Here is a 19956-nt window from a genome sequence, read left to right as displayed (position 1 = left end):
ACTTTATTTGAACAGGGATGGCTGCACGCAGACCATGCTGAACTGTCTAAATTTCCATCCATCTATGGCCACCTTAGTCTAGGTTCGCACTGTATGGCTCAAATCTCACTGCATCTTCACCAAAATGGTGCAGAATCCGATTTTCTTTTCCGCTTCGGGTGTTCACACTCATGTGATCTAATTCAGGCAATTTCATTGCGTTTTGCGAGCTGTTTTGGGGTGTTGTTAATTTAACATTAACACCTGCAGCAGATCGCATGAACGCTGTGCGATTTCAATGAGGTGCAGGAAATGCACAGGATTGTCTGTTTCTCACGCTGCATATATGTGAACCAAGGCTTAAAGCGATATTAAAGTCTTGTTTTTTGTTTTCTTTTCTGAAATAACAAACATGTTACACCTTCTCTGTGTAAATGGTTTTGCACAGATAAGCCCAGATCCTCCTCTTCTCGGATCCCACGCCGGCGATCCTGGCCCCTCCCTCCTGCTTGGTTCCCCCACAGTAAGCAGCTTGCTCTGGGGGCACCCAAGCAGGCGTGCTCCCGAGCCACGGCTCTGTGTGTCCATTCTAGAGCTGTGGCTCGGCCCCGCCAACTCCATCTCCTATTGGTTTATTGGCTGTGATTGACAGAAGCAGGAGCCAATAGCTCCCGCTGCTGCCAAAAGCCATTTAGGATCGAGCTATGTATAGTATGCATGAAGGTAAAAAAACTTGCGCCTTTACAACCACTTTAAGGCTGCTTTCACACTGATCCCCATTTTTTATTTATTTTTTTTTTAACACAAAAGCGGAAGAAAAACGCATTACCATGAAATTCTATGGAATTGTTCACACTGATCAGTTGCAGGTCCACTGCATTTTAAAAAATTCTGCTTGGCACCTTCCTATTCAAACAAATAAAAACTGCATCAAAAACGCACCAGCAGTTGCGTTTTTGATGTGGTTTTTGAGTTGCATGCCTTTTTTACAGCTGCAAAATGTACCAGATGCACAGTAAAAATGCAGCAAAGACGCAGATGCCTTTTTGCTGTGTTTTTGCAACGGAATAGTGTAAAAGTAGCCTTACTTTGAGAAGCATGCAAGACATGTTTTTCACTGTCACATAGGAAGAGGGGGAGTGAGTTGCATGCTTCCCCGTACCTGCAAGGGATAATTATTTACTTCTAACAGCTGAATGGAGATGCCAGGGAAAGGGAGGTAGGTAGGAATGTACTGCTGGTCAAAATACCAATAAAATGAACCCTCAAGTTTGCTCCTGTTAAACTAGAACTATAGGCAATTTTTTTTCATTTTGGATAGAGCAAAAGAAGGTTATAACCCCTATCAGATTTTTTTTTCTCCGGCATCTGTGTCCCATTGTGGAGATTTCTCTTCACGTCCTGTCCAATAGCCAAACAGGAAGTCTACTAGTGTACCCATTAGAAGATTTCCCCTCCATTACTTTTTTGTAATTTCTTTTACTGGACAAAAAGAGAGGTTGAATCTCCTTACCAGGGGGGCATAGACAGAAAAAAAAACTGACAGGCGTTCTAATCCTTCTCCACTCCATCCAAAACAAAAGAAAAAAATGTTTTGCCTTTAGTTATACTTTAGATTTTTTTTTTTCTTTTTACCGTATATTTTGTCATTTGTTTCATGTACTAGTAACAAAAACTAAATTTTCTAATAAAAAGATATTTGATATTAATACACATCTAAAGTTTTTTAGAAAGCTTTTGAAATGTGCATATTTATCAATGATTTTTCAGAAAACTCTCAAATTATTTATAAAAATATTATGTTGCTTTTTTTTAACTTAAAGCAGTGGTCCCCAACCCTGGCCCTCAGGGCCCACTAACAGGCCAGGTTTTCAAGATAATTGATATACATCCCAGGTGATATCATTTGCTGCTCAGTGATTGCAGTACTCTAGTCTGCATCTCTCCAAGGTAATACTTAAAATCTGGCCTGTTAGTGGGCCCTGAGGACCGGAGTTGAGGACCACCAACTTAAAGAGTTACAGATGCTTATATTTTTAAACCATGTAGTTCAGTTCCTAACAGTGTATTGGTTATAGCATGGTTATTATTTGTGTGTTGAAAACTGTATTCTTGACATAATGTCTGTTTTGTCTTCACCCCTGGCAGGCTGACAGTCCTGAAGAAATGCACAGCTGGATCCGAGCCATATCTGGTGCTATTGTGGCACAACGTGGGCCAGCCAGATCAGCAGCTTCTGTAGGTTTCATCACCACATATAGCTCTGAGCTAGAAGGTGTTGGTGACTGTATGCAAGCTGCAGGACACAAATATTTTGTGGTTAATGACTGTGATGAGTGGACATACAGGACAGGTTATTTATGTCTATGGTGATCTAATTTCCTGATTTTGCCAATGTACAGACCCCAATGAATGTTTCATTCTCCTTTGTACAGAACTGTACACTACAGATGAAAACAGCAAGGCCGTGCTAGTTCCTCTGTATGTACAAATCTCAGTCCTGCGAGAAAATTCCACAGCTGGGACTCTAGGTGTGTGTAAAGGAGAATCAGAACTAGTCACTGTGTGACTGTTGATAATAAACTACTGATGAGTACTACTACAAATTCCAAGCTACTCAATGATATTCTAGGAATAGTAATTATACCCTATATTTAACAGATTCTGGGCTGAATTTACAAAATATAAATTACTTTATTTCTATATGCATAAAAAATATTGTTACAAGCAGTTTAAACTGGTTTGGTAACCATAATCACATATAAAAATATATTCCCTCTAGGCTAAATATTGAATGCAACTGTTATTCTGTGCTTAAAGGATAAGGTCAGCTTTCTAAAAAAAAAAAAGAAATATATAGTAAATATGCATTTTTTGCAGGTAAAAAAAAGTGCATTTTTTTTTAAGGAGCCTGCAAAGTATTGCACCCGTGATTAGCAGATCACGGATGCAATCTAAGGCTCCTGCAGACTGTCTGTGTAGCTGTCTGCTCGTATCTCGTATGGGCAGGCAGTTACTGAATTGACTGGAAGAATAGATAAACTGATAGAATGCTTACCAGCGCCCTGTTAGTTCATTGTGAACTACAAGTCATGAGCTGCAAAGGATGTTGGTACTTGTAGTTCATTCATTCACAGAACTCTGTGAATGAATAATGCAGCCGGGTGGGCGGAGCCCCACTTGGCTACTTTTTTTTTTAAATTGTGACAGCGGGTGTGAGGAGAAGATCCCCGGCCCACTGTCATAGTTAGGAGGGGGAGCATGGATAGGCTGCAGGAGTGGAAACGTGACATATTTCACCCTAATAATGGGTGGAACATGTCACATGTTCCTAAAGGTGAACTTATCCTTTAAGAGAAATATGCATTTGCATCTAGTGTATAGGGATATATATATATATATATACTGCATGTTTATTTTTATATATATATATATATATCAAAAAGTTTGTATATAGTCTATGATATTCTAGTACCTCATCCATAACATATATCCACAAACAATAGAGAACCTTTACTGGTACGAGAAAAGGACAGTGAAACAATTGGTAGTGTTAAAAAAGAGTATTTTATTATAAAAAGCTGAAAAAATATAAATATAAACCTGCAAATCGGTGCTTATATGGATAGTGCAGATCATAATAATGAGAATTCTTCCATATTCCTTTGCTACCATTTTAAGAGGTCGACATGTTTCACAATTTTTTTCATGGGAAATCTCATAATTAATATTAATTAATATGCATCTAAAGCATCTAGCAATAATTCTGCATTGTAACTCTATTGTGCCTTGTTTTTTTTGGCTATATATATATATACCCTTTTCTCTTACGTTCTCTGACAATCGCCGCCCACTCATACAGTCTTCACTTATGGGGTATTGTCCTTTATCCATAGGGGTAAACTAGGCAAAAGATTTTTGTTAAAATCATACATAAAAGCATTTGCATGTACATACCCACAGGGGGCTGTCACGCTGGACCATACCCTCATGCAAGTAGCATTCCCAACTCAGTTTGTCTTTTGCCTAGATAAGGGGTAGACAGGCTTTCCCCAGCTGGGGCTGCAGTCTCAGCCTCTCTACTTTTCTTATTTCATTTCTCTTTCTCATGATAGAATTTTATTTGTTCCTGCGCTTAGTTAGTCAGACTCAGAAGACTACAGCGTTTGCGGAGCTGGGAATCGGACTGGTTGTCCTGGTGTGTCAGGACAGAGAACCTTACGGAATCCCAGCCTGCCATTGAGCGTTTAGCAGGCTATGCTTACGCCCAGGCCTCGCAAACGACCTGTCCCTGTCCATAGGGACAAATGCCCGCGAATGTGGCTACTTCGCTAGGATGGCTCTACTGCGGTACGCCGCGTGTAGCTAGCGTCCTGTTGGCTGATGGTACCCCTACCCGGGGTGGGAGGCTTCCCGTCTCACGGCGGCACCCACGCTATCGCTGGTTGGTGAGTAACCCTCTATGTGGGGGGGTGTCTGTGGGACCTCTGTGTTGGGGATGACAGTCTGCCTGTGATGTCTGTATTTTTCCCCTCATGTCTGTCAGTGTCCTTCCCGGTCTCTCCCTGTCCCTGTGGGCACTATTGTGGTTCTGCCGCGCTGTGGGGGGGTCGCGGGGGGTCCCTCTCCCCGATGTGTGCCTTTTTGTGTACTTTTTGGGGGTGCCAGACATGTGCGTGCGGCCCGCTGCGAAAAATCGCGGGGCCGCCATTTTTAGTGTGGGCGCACTATTCAGCTTCATTATGGGCTCTGCGCTCCTCCCTGCAGCAATTTCGCTCCCTTCCGGCGCCATCTTGGATGTGGCAAGGTTCTTCCAAAACATGGGCTCGGCGGCCATTTTCCCGAAGCCTCCCCATTACATTACATGGGCAGCCATTTTCCCTTAGTCTGTGTCCTCTAGCCGGTTACCGACTGCGCACAGTATATTTACTGCGGCAGTCAGCCCCGGCCTGGCAAAGTGACGTAGATCTACGTCACTCGCCTGTCACTGCTACTAGAGCCAATAGCGGGCGAGCGCGCGCCCGCCTCGGCTCGTTCACAGAGGAGTGCGGGCGTGTGACCGGCGGACCCGATGTCCGCCGGTCACACTACGATCGCCGGTACAGCGGGAGAAAGACAGAGCGGCTTATGTAAACAAGCCGCCTGTCATTCTCCCCTGTGTAAAAATGAAGATCAGACGGTTCTACTATGTAGAACCGTTGATCTTTGTTTTTACACTAGGAGACCTGTCCCACTACAGTTAGAATCACGCCCCTAGGACACACTTAACCCCTCCCTGTCCAATACAGTTAACCCCTTCCCTGCTAGTGTCATTTTTGCAGTAACAGTGCATATATATAGCACTGATTACTGCAGTAATGTCACTGGTACCCCCAAAAGTGTCAAAAATGTCAGTCAAGGGTCCGATCTGTCCGCCCCAATGTCGCAGTACCACAAAAAAAATCGCAGATCGCCGCCATTACTCGTTAAAAAAAAAAAAAACACCAAAAATGACAAAAATCTTTCCCTTTTGTTAGTAAACGCGATAACTTGCGCAAACCAATCAAAATACGCTTTTTGCAATTTTTTTTTTTACCAAACATATGTAGCGTAAAACAAGTTGGCCGAAAATGTTAAAAAATTTTGATTTTTACATTTTTTTTGGGGGGAATTTCATATAAAAAAAGTGAAAATATTGTTATTTTTGCAAAAATTACGCTCTTTTTTTGTTTATAGCGCATGATCAAAAAATCGCACAGGTGATCAAATACCACCAAAAGAAAGCTCTGTTTGTGGGAAAAAAAGGACGTGAAATTCGTTTAGGTACAGCGTTGCACGACCGCGCAATTGTCCGTTAAAGTCACGCAGTAAAAAATCGCAAAAAACCCCCTGGTCAGGAAGGGGGTAAAATCTTCCGGGGCTTAAGTGGCTAGCTGATGACATAATTTCCTTTCCTCAGACTGCAGATCGTTCCAGCAAAGCGTGGAGGTTGTATGTATGCACTTCTGGGGGTCTTGTAGCCTTTCTTGGGTAATTTTTTCATGCTGGCAGTCACTTTCCTGTTGTTTGCTTGTGACAATATTTCATTTCTGCTGCGGTACCGCGCGGTGCGATCCGCATTGGTTCCTACTTAAAGGGCCAGCGCTTTCCAAATTCCCAGGACAGCTAATCCCCCCCCCCCCGGCTTTGATGGAGGATTCAGGTACGCCCGGGTCCTCTGAGCAGAGCTCCCTTAGCGCTGCACTTGCGGCTTTAGCATTAAAGGTGGATCTGCTGATGTCTGAACGGTCTTTTAGCAAAAGATCCAGGCCTTTACCTTCTTCTGGTTCAGATTCTGATATGGTTGTCCCGGACAGTGTACCCCTGAGGGGTCTCAGTCCTCTCAGTTGGAGGGGGAGGGGGAAGTGGAGGAGGGGGAAGTTTCCCCCGCCAGGGCTGCCAGAAATCGCGCTGCTATGGCTGCGCTCACTAGTTTTGTCAATGAAACGCTGCAGTTGGAGGATGAGCCCCACCAGCAGGATACGCGGTCATCCTTTGGGACCCACAGAACCCAGAAATCGGTTCAGGTTTTTTCCTGTCACGCCGCATTTCATGCAATGGTGAATAAACCAGGGCGCAATCTAAAGCGCAACTTTGTGTTACCTAGGCGGTTTGAGTACCGTTATCCCTTCGCGTCTCCCACGGATTCGCGTAGGCCTGTGTCCCCTAAGGGGACCACACTGTGTCCAGGTTGAATAAGGCCACTCTAATGCCCGCGGAGGATTCTCCGGTGTTTAGGGACCCGGCGGACAGAAGGGTGTAGTCTATTACCCGCCATTGCTATATGGTGGCGGGTTCCTTGCTGAAACCCATGTTCGCTTCAGTTCTGGTCTCTCAGGCTGTGCTGGAGTGGCTTAAAGTTATTCAACGCACCATGCAGGCGGATTCTGCTCCCCCTGCTACGATGGCCATGATAGAATGTGTTATCAAGCTGTACTATACCTGTGTGACACGGCCTTGGATGGTCTCATGTTTGTCTGCATGCGCGGAACATATCCGTCGCATTGGGTAGTTTAAAAGCTGGTCGGCTGACCAGTCTCCCAAAAAAGACGATGTCTGACATCCCTTATGCGAGGAACAGACTCTTGGGGGAATCCCTGGATGTGTGGGTTAAGGGGGTGACTGTGGGTAAGAGCACTCTTCTACCCCAAGTGGCCAAAAGAAAAAGTAAGCGGGGCCCTTCCTTTAAAACCAACAGGGGTCCTTTCGTGCCTTTAGGGCACAAGGCAAGAGCAAACCCTTCAAGGGCCCGAGTGGTCAGAAGAAGCCCTGGGCGGGCAAGCCGAAAGCCGCCAGCCCTAACTCGCCGTCCCAGTCCGCCCCCGCCTGAAGGGGCGCCCTCACCCCCTTCAGGGGTGGGGGGCCGTCTGCGCTGTTTCCCAAACCTTGGCTGTCCAAGATTCCGGACAGGTGGGTTCAGGAACTCACCCGATCAGGGTACAAGATCGAATTTCGATCATGCCCGACAGACAGATTCTTCCCCTCAAATCTTCACTTTACCCCAGGTCGTCTCCTCGATCTCCATTGGGCGGTGCAGGATCTGGTCGCTGGGGGGGGGGGGGGGTGATTGTCCCGGTGCCTCATCGGGACAGATGTCGGGGTTTTTACTCGAATCTGTTCACGGTGCTCGGAAAGGAGGGCAAGGTACGTCCGATTCTGGACTTAAAGTTTCTGAACCGCTTTGTGCGAGTTATGAAATTCCGTATGGAATCCCTCCGATCAGTGGTGGCCTCTCTGAGTCCGGGAGGTTTCCTGGCGTCCATCGACTCCAAGGATGCGTATTTACACATCCCCATTTACAAGGGTCATCAGAGGTACCTCCGATTCGCGATTGCGGAGGAGCACTGTCAGTTTCGGTATCGCTTCGGCTCCAAGGGTGTTTACCAAAGTCTTGGCTCCTGTCCTGGCCCTGTTGCGGGCACAGGGGATTGCAATCCTGGGCTATCTGGACAATTTCCTGTTAAGGTCGAGTTCCAGTGCGACCTTGGTACACAATCTGGCTACCGCGGTTCAGATACTCCAGGAGTTTGGGTGGACCATCAACTTCCAGAAGTCGACGTTGTCCCCTTCTGTCCGGCTCCCCTACCTGGGGATGGTTCAGGACTCTGCTCAAGCAAAAGTCTTCCTGCCGGAGGTATAACTCCAGCCTCTACAGAGCGATGTCAAGTCCCTCAGGGACAATGTTCCTCGTCACTCAAGACTTGCATGCGGATCCTGGGGTTGATGGTGTCCGCCTTCGAGGCGATGCCATTTGCACAATTCCACACGCGACCTCTGCATGCGGAGATTCTGGCCTGGTGGGACAGACATCCTCATTCCTTGGAAAGGAACTGAGAGCGATCAAACTATGTTTGTTGCATTGGTCGGGTCATCTGCAGGACCGCCTTGTGCGTGTACAGACAGACCATGCCACTGCGGTGGCGTACATCAATCATCTAGGGGGCACCAGGAGTGCCCGGGCGGCCAAGGAAGTGGCCGAGATTCTGTCATGGGCCGAGACACGGGTCTCGGCACTTTCGGCAGTTCACATTCCGGGTGTGGAGAACTGGCAAGCCGGCTATCTGAGCTGCCAGACCCTGGACCAAGGGGAATGGTCCCTACACCCGGCGGTGTTTCAGATGCTGTGTGCACGATGGGGATCCCCGGACGTGGATCTGTTCGTGTCTTGTCTCAACAACGAGGTGGAAAGGTTCGTGGCAAGAACTCGCGATCCTCTGGCAGACGCCTCGGACGCGCTGGTGGAGCCGTGGATTCAGTATCGTCTGATCTATGCCTTTCCTCCGATTCAATGTTGTCCCGGTTCCTTTGCAGGTTGACCTCGAAACCAAAGCAGGTGATCCTAGTGGCTCCAGGCTGGCCGCGCCGGTCCTGGTCCGTGGACATCATGCAACTGGTCGTCGAGCCTCCTTGGCGGCTCCCCTTATGAGACGATCTTCTGTCGCAGGGGCCGATCTTCCATCCTGCTTTACAGTCACTGGCTTTGACGGCGTGGCTGTTATAAGCCAGGTCTTGAGAGATCGAGGTCTCTCGTCGGCGGTCATTCCTACCCTCCTCAAGGCTAGGAAGGCCTCTGCTGGTAAGATTTCTTATCGTACCTGGAAGGGGCTTATTTTGCCTGGTGTGAATCTCAGGGTTTTCATCCTCACTGCTTTTCGGTGGCGAGGGTGTTAGCCTTCCTGCAATCTGGTGTGGATCCGCGTTTGGCGCTGACCACAATTAAGGGTCAGATATCCGCGCTGCCTATTCTTTTCCAGCTCCCTCTGGCATCAAATTCCTTGATGTGCGCTTTTGTTCAAGGTGTGCGTCATCTGGCTCCCCCTAGGATGGCGCCATTAGCCCCTTGGGACTTTAATCTAGTCCTGCCCGTTTTTACGACGTCCTCCCTTTGAAAATATCTGGGAGATTTCTCTGTTGGCTCTGTCCTGTAAAGTTGCCTTTTTAGTGGCTATCGCATCTGCTCGCAGAGTGTCGGAGTTGGCGGCCTTGTCCTGCCGCTCTCCCTACCTGGTTGTCCTTTGGTACAAGGTGGTCTTGCGACCTCTTCAATCCTTCCTGCCGAAGGTGGTTTCTGATTTCCATCTCAATGACGATATTGTTTTGCCTTCGCTGTGTGCGAAGCCTAAGCACCCTAAGCAGTTTGCCTTGCATTCCTTGGATGTCTGGGCGTTCAGGGTCTACCTGTCGTCTACTGAATCCTTCAGAAAGTCGGATTCTCTCTTTGTCCTTCCTGAGGGTCCTCGGAAGGGTACGGCTGCTTCTGCGGCAACCATTTCTAAATGGATCGGACAGCCTATTGTACAGGCCTATTCGCTTAGGGAACAGGTTGCGCCTTTCCCTGTCACGGCGCACACTACCAGGGCGGTGAGTGCGTCTTGGGCTCTTTCGCCACCAGGCCACCAGGCGTCGGTGTCCCAGGTGTGCTAAGCGCCGACTTGGTCGTCTGTGCATAACTTTACCAAATTTTTACAAACTTAATGTTTTGGCATCGGCCGATGCCTCCTTTGGCCGCAAAGTTGAGTGCGGCTGTGCTTTAGGGGAACGTGACAGTTTTGCGTCTGTCCCCTCTTGTTGGGGCATTCACCCCTTGGTTTTTTTGCTTTCCTGGGTTTTGCTGGCTCATGTTGAGCTTCCTGTTACCCTGCTTTGGGACGTCCCATAAGTGAAGACTGTATGAGTGGGCGGCGACTGTCAGAGGACGTAAGAGAAAACAGAATTTTTGTAAGAACTTACCGTAAAATTAATTTTCTCTGAGTCCCCTGACAGTCGCCGCCCCCGCCCCTCTTTTGGGGTTGTTGGATCTATATACTGCTTGCTACCAAACTGAGTTGGGAATGCTGCTTGCATGAGGGTATGGTCCAGAGTGACAGCCCCCTGTGGGTGTGTACATGCAAATGCTTTTATGTATGATTTTAACAAAAATCTTTTGCCTAGTTTACCCCTATGGATAAGGACAATACCGCATAAGTGAAGACTGTATGAGTGGGCGGCGACTGTCAGAGGACTCAGAGAAAATAATTTTACGGTAAGTTCCTACAAAAATTCTGTTTTCTCATCCCCTCCCCCCTTATGGGGGCATCTATGGTGGTCCACGCCGCTCGTATTGGCTGGATTGTGGCATCTGAGTGGTGGTGCTGGAGCTGTTTGTTGTGCTGTATTTGCTGTATATGTTTGGGACCCGCAGCGCATGCGCAAGAGGCTGGACAGCTACATCACTAGGCCGACGTTCTGCACGGGCCTTGGCGGTGACGTATGGCCTATCAATTGCGACTCGGGATGAGGGCGGATGTCAGGGATTTTTATACCTCTTCCCCCTGTTTGGGCGGAAGGGGCTAGAGAATTCTCTGATGCCCTAATAATACACACACTTCTGTTGATTAAATTGATTGATAATTAGGGGGCTGTTTATTGGCGCCACTGACTGCCTTAAATAGGAGTCAGTTTTTAGTGGTATGGTAAGTGTCCCCCTAATTCCCTGGCGGTCTCAGGGTGGACGTGGGCCCCTCCATGGAATTGTCGGTCTCTCGGGTATCCTTCAGTTCCCCCTGCCCTCTCTAATGTACCAGGCCCCCCTTGGCTGTACACCCCCCCCCCGCAGCAGGTTCATACCTCACGGGGGTGATTATATTGCGGCCGCTGCGGCAGCTCTGGGGGAGGGGCATCTGTCCTGGTGGGGGTCTCCTTCTGGGGACCCTCTGATGCCTTTGCTCTACTGACCCCCATGGCTTTGCCTTAATGTAAAAAAAATTTCTCATTACATTGCATGGGCGGCCATGTTTTTGTTAATTCCCTATAGAAATGCATGGGGTGGCCATTTTCTTGTAGTCCACGATCGCTGGACAGCAAGGGGAGACACTAAAGGCTCTAGGGATGACCCAAGTGCTTTTCATTTCCTGTGCCAGATAGTTTCTATCTTTAGCAAGGAACGTTCCTGAAGCTTCCAGACCAGTTTGGTGGTAATGTTTTTGGGGTCCCTGTAGGCATTCCTCATTCACACTGCTGCAGGCTGTGTTAGGCTGGGACTTGTAGTACCACTAGTGCGAATCGCGTTTTTGCGACTTTATTTTAATGGACACTGCATTTTTTCTTTTCAATGCTAATGGAGTCCCAGGACAAAAATTTCACCTACAGACCCCCTCAGTGTGGCTGCGGGACCCTCTGGGTCGCAGCCTCTGTCTGCTTTTACAGCAGTTTTGAAAAGCCTGTTGTCAAAAGTGGATTTAGTTTTAAAAAGTACCGCTAGCCGAAAGCGCCCTTTGCCTTCACTACCCTCTGTGGTATCCTCAGATTCTGAGGCAGATATGGCCGCTGTGAACGCAACCCACCTTGGTGGATCTGTGTCATCGCATTCTGATTGCAAGGAAGACATGTCCTTGTCAGCCGCTGCACGGGAAATCGCGCTGGTGGAAGCACTTATAGTATCAGTGCGGGAAACATTAAAAATGGCAGATGAGAGCGGACTCTCATTTAGCCCTGTCGGGGGTGACTTGACGATCACAGTACGGACTATGCATTAAGACTGGATTATCTGGGCCTGACTCTGGATTCCGCCTTGGTGAGGGTCTTTCTCCCTCCAGACAAGCTGCAGAAGTTGCAGGGGGCGATCCATTTGCTGTTGGCAAACAATTGGTCCTCTCTGTGAACTTGCATGCGCACCTTGGGTCTGATGGTGTCAACCTTTGAGGCGGTTCCGTTTGCAACGTTCCATAGAAGATCCTTACAAAGGGAGATTCTTGTCAAATGGAATAAAGATCCAAAGTCTTTGGACACTTTGATTTGGTTGAGTCACAACAAAAGACTGCTCTTCTATGGTGGCTTCGCAAGTCCTTCCTTCCGTTGTATTGGATAGTAGTAACCTTGGACGCCAGCCTTCCTGGCTGGGGTGGAGTGCTGGGTAAGCTCTGCACCCAGGGCTCCTGGGTGGTGGAAGAGTCAAAGCTTTCGATAAATATCTTGGAGCTCAGGGTGATAAAGCTTTGCCTGAGACACTGGACATCTCGTCTGCAGGATGGTCCAGTCTGGATACAATCAGACTGGCTGTGGCTTACATCAATCATCAAGGGGGCACAAAAAATGTCTTGATGACCCGGGAGGTGGCTGACATCCTGGATTGGGTGGAAACGTTTGTTCCAGCCCCCTCTTGCTTTGCACATTCCAGTTGTGGAGAACTGGCAGGCGGATTACCTGAGTCGTCAGGTGTTGGATCATAGTCCCTACACCAGGAAGTGTTTCATCTCCTGTGTGTCTGGGCCGAGGACACCCGACATCGACCTGTTTGCTTCTCGACTCAACAAGAAGATTCAGAGGTTCATAGCCAGGTCTCAGGATCCTCTGGCCGACGCCACAGACGCGCTGGTGGCTCTTTGGAGTCAGTATCGCCTGATTTATGCATTCCCTCCGCTCAAACTTCTACAAAGGCTTCTTCGCAGGGTAGAAGTTGAACGGATTCCGGTCATTCTGGTGGCCCCAGACTGGGCCTTGCCTGTCTTGGTACGCAGACCTGATAAGGTTGGTCGCTAATGCTCCCTGGAGACTCTCTCTCAGGGAAGATCAGTGGTCTCAAGAACCGATCTTCAATCCTGCTTTACCGTTGCTGGCTTTAATGGCGTGGCTGTTGAAAGCCAGGTATTGAATGATAGAGGTCTTTCTGATTCAGTGATTCCTACACTGCCGAAGGCCAGGAAGTCTACTTCCAGGAAGATCTATCATCGTACGTGAAAATCGTACATTTGATGATGTGAATCTTTGAAGGTGCACCCTCACTTGTTCTCAGTGGCTAGGGTTTTCGGCTTTTCTTCAAAAAGGTGGTTGACCTTGGGCACTATCAAAGGCCAAGTGTCTGCCTTGGCTGTGTTTTTCCAACATCCTTTAGCTATGCATGCCCTGATTCGCACTTTTACTGAGGCGATCCCTGCTACCTCCTTGGGATCTGAATTTGGTACTATCTGTTCTTCTGTTTGAGAAAGTTAGGGAGATTCCTCTGCTTACCTTGTCTCAGAAGGTTGCCTTTTTAATGGCTATTACTTTTGCCCGTTCTCCTGACGCTCCCCCTATCTGGTGGTCCACAGAGATAAGGTGGTACTCCGACCTAATCAGTCTTTTCTTCCTAAGGTGGTTTCTGATTTTCATTTGAATGAAAACATTGTGCTGCCTTCACTTTGTCCTAATCCCAAGCATTCCAAGGAAATTGCATTGCATTCTTTGGATGTGGTTCGAGCAATTAGAGTCTACTTGGCGGCTACTAAGTCATTCAGAAGATCAGATGCCCTATCTGTCCTTACCGAAGAATCTCGTAAAGGATTGGTTGCGTCTGCTGAGACCATATCTAGATGGATCAGACAGACGGCAGTTCAGGCTTATTGGCTGAAGGGTCAGGTTCCTCCTTTCCCTGTGAAGGCACATTCTACTAGGGCGCTGAGCGCTTCCTGGGCTTTTTGCCATCAGGCCTCAGTGATGCAAGTTTGCAAGGCGGCAACCTGGTTGTCAGTGCACATGTTCACAAAATTCTATAAAGTAGATGTGTTGGCATCTTCAGATGCCTCTTTTGGCAGCAAGATCATTTTTTTTCTCTTTGAGGGTGTATGTATTTTCTGGGTGAGCTTCAGTTGTTCCTGGTTGAGCTCCATGTTACCTGGTTGGCTACGTTTAGCCTTGGGAAATTACGTTATTTTTTGCAGTGTTTTTCCCACTCCTCATGCAAATACTGATTTGAGACATCCCAATGGTCATAAAGATATGAGCTGCGTCTGTCAATGAACGATAGAGAAAACTGGATTTTTGACTTACCGTAAAATCCTTTTCTCTGAAGTTCATTGACAGACACAGCACCTGCCCCTCTATTTGAGTAGAATGGGGTTGTGGTCCTCTAAAACACTGCTTGAAACATAACTGAGGGCTATAGCAGAGTGTGTGGAGTTATGCCTGCAGGGACAGCCCCATAGGCATGGTAAAGCTTTATCCTGCCTAGTGTCCTACTCCTGTAGGGGGCAGTATAACCCAATGGTCCAGAAAATATGAGCTGCGTCTGTCAATGAACTTCAGAGAAAAGGTTTTTACAATTAAGTAAAAAATCCATTTTTTTTTTTTTTTTTTTTAACTGCCAATTTTCTCTGTCCTTTGCTGGTACCAGTAAAGTCTGAAAGGTTCTGTTTCGTGTGTGTATGTATAGATATATATATGTATAGATATATATATCCTATACAATAGATACACATTAAAGATTCTCTTAAAGAATGTGTTCGCTTTTGGGAACATGTGACGTGTGTGTATGTGCGTGTGTATATATATATATATATATATGTGTGTGTGTGTGTGTGTGTATAATATATGCAAGTCCATTTATGGTGTGTGTGTATGTATGTTTTATATTTACAGGGAGCTTCCATACATGCAATATGAGTGAAATCCTCTAGACATTGAGCAGTCTGGTTTGTTTTGTAGGATCCATGGTGTTTTAATCATTTTGTACTAGTAATCAAGTTTTTTTGTTGGGGCACAGCCGTGTTACATATTTTTGGACTTTTCCTTATTATTTTTTTGTTTTGTTAGTAGAGAAAAAAAATCTTTAAAAAATAAAGCTACCCAAGCTATTTCAAATTTAGAGAAACATTTGCAGTTTTTATAAAAAAGAGCATCTTAAAATGGCATTGTAACCCCACTGGGTTGTGACACAGATATTTTACTTAAAGCGGAGTTCCGGCCACAAAATCGTCATAATCGATTTTGGGCCATCCGCTTGCTATTGGTCACCTGAAAAAGAAATGGATAGTTACGATTTTTTTTTTGTTTACTTTCCTTGTTATTGAAGAAAAATATACTCCCCATTTCTTCCACTTCCTCCCTCTGCGGCCGCGGCCCGCGCCGTCACTTCCTCTTTGCATTGATTCCTGGGAGCTGAACGTCATCGCTCCCAGGAATCTATGCGCCTGCACCGGCCCCGCTCGTCACTTCCAGTGCGGGCGCCTCATTCCCTGCTAAACAGCTTCTGAGCATGCCCAGAAGCTGTGGAGGGATGACGCGCCTGCACCGGAAGTGACGAGCGGGGCTGGTGCAGGCGCATTCTGGGAGAAGAGGACGCAAAAGAGGACGCGCTGGTTTCAGCTGCCCACATCCAAGATGGCAGCGCTGGAGAAGAAATTTTCAAGGTAAGTATTCTAAAAGGTAAGTGCGACCCGGGACAGTACAGAGGCTATCCATTGTGGAATGTACTAGCCCTGACTGTCCCGGGGGTATTTTTATCTAAATTTCACCCCCGTGGTTGGAACTCCACTTTAAGTGTTATGAAACTAAACTTTTATCATGATGTATTGTGAAAGTCTTGAAATGTTCACACCACTTTTTTTTTTTCTTCCTATATTTTTATTTTTTTGCTGCATTTTTTATAGGCTGATTTAGGAAGTCAGGTGAACAAAATAGTGACTTCATAAGATGCCTTTCAAAAAATGATTCCTGTAGACAAGTAAAAGAAAAGTCAGTTACCTTGTATTCTGTGTATGCTGCTGCTCCACGTGGGTCTGCCACACAGCCCCTTTCACCTCCAGTGTATTCAGGTGCAAGCCATGCTCGTCCAGCCATGTGGAACTAATGCAATAGGATCCAAAGGGCTGCACAGTTGAAAACTGCATTCACTTTATTGGTAATCTTTAAAACGCCATATACAGCAACAGTTAACCCAGTAAAGGAGACAGTTTATGCGTTTTGTGCTGCTAGCACTTATTCATTACTAAACGCTAGCAGCGCAAAATGCATTGACTGTGTCTCCTTGCTCCCACGGTGTCTACTGTTGCTGTATATGGCATTGTAAAGATTACCATTAAAGTGGATGCAGTTTTCAAGTGTGCAGCCCTTTGGATCTTTTTACTTTTTTTCATACAGTTGTGAGCTTTTCTTGTACAGTAGCTGGGCAAAAAAACTTTGAGTGTCCAGTGCTTTAAAACATATTAGTCCTAAAACTTTGATTTCTTTTATATACATCAGTGATGGAGTAAATAAGAAATGGTGGCTCTGGTTTTACTGGCCCTTGAGATAGGATGGCAGTCTATACCCTTGAAGTGGCCACAAACAGCCTGATAAGTGATTCAGATTTCAAACATTGCTTGCGACTACTTGACTGTTTGTGCTGCAGGGCATGATGGAAGGTGATGGTGCTCTATATCACTTGTTGGGAAATCTCTAGGTGAACAGAACCCAATTTTTCACTCTTCTATGTATAAGAATTGAGGGTCAAAAACACTGTGAGCATTCATACAATTCCTGGTGCTAAAACAAATCTTATTGAGTATGAGTAGAACTGTGGCAATAAGATTGATTTTCCATTTCCTTTTCCTTCTTATTGCACCAGTGGAAAAATCTCCATGTTGTGTGGTTGATTGTTAGAAGCTGCCTTTCTTAAACTGTATGAGGCAATTATGTAGGTAGGTGAATGTTCATTATTACCTAAAAAAAAATACCTTTTATGTCTGGGAACTTTCCTTTGGATTTTGTTAATCCCGAAATGTGTGTTATCTCCATTTTACAGATCAATCTATGAATCCTTTGCCAGCAGCTGTTTTTGTCTCTTTCATCTTTTCTTTCTTTCTCTTCTCCTTCCTTTATTCTACCCTCCTACGGTGTATCTAATTCCCACCCTGCCCTGTCTCCCTGCAGATGCGACAGGTCAGACGTCTTTCAAACCCCTGTATTCCGAGGTATATGGGCAGCCATGCATGCCCACAGTACTGACCAATCGCTGCCTCCCCATACCATGTAACTCATCCCCATGTCCACACAGTCCTCATCCACTCATCTGTTATCAGTGGGTTTTTTGTACGTAGCTGTACCATATCATAATATATCATAATGTTCTTATGCTTGCATGCAACATGTTTGACTATTTGACAAAGCATGCCTAATCTCAGGAAGTCACCGAGACAAACCGATCACATCATTAAACTGCTTTGTGTTACACTTATAACTCTAACAACAGCCTTTTTACAGCTCTGCCTGAACGTGCCTTCAACTGGTAGTTAAGGATGCCAGAACAATACAGTGTGTTAAAATGTAATTACTCATGGATATATTTTGAGCAGAGATGACTTCACACACAGTCAAGTGCCCATGAACTCCTTCATGTTTATTCAGTTCTTGTAAGGACGTGAAGGAATATTCTAGTGTATGTAACAGCTTACCTTGCTTCTTGATCTTACAGTTGCTGACTTGCTCTCTGGCTGTTTCACTGTTTTGAGCCTGACACTGACTTACTAACCTGTTCAAATTAGCTGTTATTATTTTGTAACTTACTTTTTTTTTTTTGCAGGAGGCCCCCACCTCATACTCCGAGCACAGCTCCACTTTTCGCTCATTCAGTAACCCTCACTCGGCCGCCCGACTTCAGCACTCTGACCTCGGGCCACCATATCGGGATAGGGACGAATCTAGCACCTTTACCAAGACCCAACCAGGATATCCCAAGGTCACGACTGTCTCTCCAGGAAACCAGACTAGCAAAATGATCCCTTTTTTGTCTAATACCACATCCATTGTTCTGGCAGACATGGATGTTGATATAGATGATGCCAGCCTGCCAGTCACTGATGTCTGAGGTTATTGTAAGGGACTGTATCTGGACTAGCTATGATTTCATACCTAGTTTCCAACCGCGTGTGTTTAACCTGCATCTTCACTCCTGCTATGCACCCTTGGACCAGTAGCAAGAGATGGGGGTTTCCACCGCATCAGTTGGACCATGCATCTTGGTGACTTGCATAACATACATTCCGAAGTTGGAAGTTTGTTCCCCACCTGCAGCCAACATGGGGAAGGAGTGACCATTGTTTTCTAATACCTTACTAAGGAACTGTCTGATTCCGTTCATACGAGTGTGCCATGTTCGGCGTGGAGTGCCTTGTTACCCTTTTAGCAATTGTATTTACACAGCTCTACAAGCTGTAGCTCTGGCCTATATAATAGTTCTTGTACTACAACTGGTGCAGATACCAGAGAAAGACGTCTTTTTGTGTTTTAACTGGTAGTACTAAAACAGTATTTTCATTTTAAAAACTGGTATATTGCTGCAAAGCAATACAACCCTCACAAGATTTCAGAACCACTGTAGGTGAATTCTTGCCACCATTCATGGACCCCTAATGTAATTTACACACCCTCTGCCAGTGCCACTAATAGGGAAAAATGCTGTTTTTTCCAGAAATGGGAATGAATGGAATTTGCTTTTTTATTTATAGATCTGTATTACCTACTTGATGTCAGTTTTTTATAGAGTGTGGTCCCACTTTAGGCTCTACATACAGGGTTGCAACAAGTGTGGTTGGTTCTGACCTAGCTTGGTCCTAAACAAATTTCCCTTGAATAGACTTTAGATTTCATTGGTTTTTCACTATGTAGTTTAAGTTAGAAGGATGGACAGTACAGTCATCCATCCGTTAAAGCAGATCTCCCCACTGCTATTCTAATTTCTGCATTCTGTTGGTAATAACTTTTTCCAAGCAGTCAATATATCATGAGATTCTGTTTGATGGAGTGGCTGGTGGCCATGAACACTTTCAGCCCTGTACTGCCTTAGAGCTGAGGGTGCAGGTGGGATGACATTGCAGCTCTAAGATTTTAGCAAATTTGTCAGCTTTGCTAGAATAGATGCAAGCTGGAGATTTGTGGTCCTGTGACCACTTAAAAAAAGTAGAAAAAAAAAAGTATTACATTACGATTTATTAACTGAATGCAGGATATAGCAGAGCAGTGAGCAGGCTAAGTTTAAAAAATCAGTGCTCTGTATTGCCTTTCCTTCTACTTGCAAAGCAATCTACGTTGAAAGAATATTGAGAGTCCTAATTTTACCTCCTGAAGATACTATTGGCTTGGTTGTCTATGGTTTTGTTTTCAGTACTTTAAGACACCTATTAAGAACTGGTATGCATTCATTCTTCCCTGTTTACTTTTATTTGCTTGTTCCAGGTCAATAAGTCAGAAAGTACTTAAGTCCTAAATGGTCATTATAAGTATTTTTGGAAGGAGGCCAGCAATGGAAGCTCCTTTATTTAAGTACAGAAGTTTTTGGTATTCCTAGACCTAATAAGGAAAAACAATTGCTTCATGCAATAACCATTTAGATATTACTTTTTTCTTTTACCTTACTGCACTGAACTATGGCAATTGGGATCTGGTAGCTGTGTACAGAATTTATAAACCATTGCTCCTTCAGCTATTTTGGCTATGAAGTCACATGTTTTATGGTCTTCATAATTTAGGGTAGATATATACTGATCTCTGTGGTCCTATAAAATACCATTGTAATGCCCTAGGCACATATATTTATATAGACTGTAACACTTTTGGCAATAACAGTTTGTAGATCATTGTAATTCAACAATAAAGGCCTTGTACATATAGGCTTCTGGTTGTATGATAGCAGTGTGTACAGGAAGTTTTTACAAAGTATTTTCATAGCTTTCAGCCAGATTGAAGTAGCTC

General features: G+C 45.6%; 1 protein-coding gene across 2 annotated transcripts in view; it reads left to right on the top strand.

Annotated features, from left to right (window-relative positions):
* PLEKHA1 (pleckstrin homology domain containing A1) overlaps positions 1-18687 on the top strand; it is a 152314-nt gene extending 133627 nt beyond the window's left edge. Inside the window, exons 11-13 of one of the 2 annotated variants that reach the window (XM_082269309.1) lie at positions 2128-2217; positions 17140-17180; positions 17789-18687. In XM_082269309.1, the coding sequence (XP_082125435.1) occupies positions 2128-2217; positions 17140-17180; positions 17789-17984 (327 nt within the window). In that variant the 3' untranslated portion in view covers positions 17985-18687. The remainder of the gene's footprint in view (positions 1-2127; positions 2218-17139; positions 17181-17788) is intronic. The other variant, XM_082269308.1, reaches the window with a different exon arrangement.
* The last annotated feature ends 1269 nt before the right edge of the window (positions 18688-19956 follow it).

Source organism: Pelophylax lessonae (genome assembly GCF_965119305.1).
Source record: "Pelophylax lessonae genome assembly, chromosome: 9".
Classification (NCBI taxonomy): domain Eukaryota; kingdom Metazoa; phylum Chordata; class Amphibia; order Anura; family Ranidae; genus Pelophylax; species Pelophylax lessonae.
Note: the sequence above shows the minus strand (reverse complement) of the source record. Positions and strands in the feature narration are given on the sequence as shown.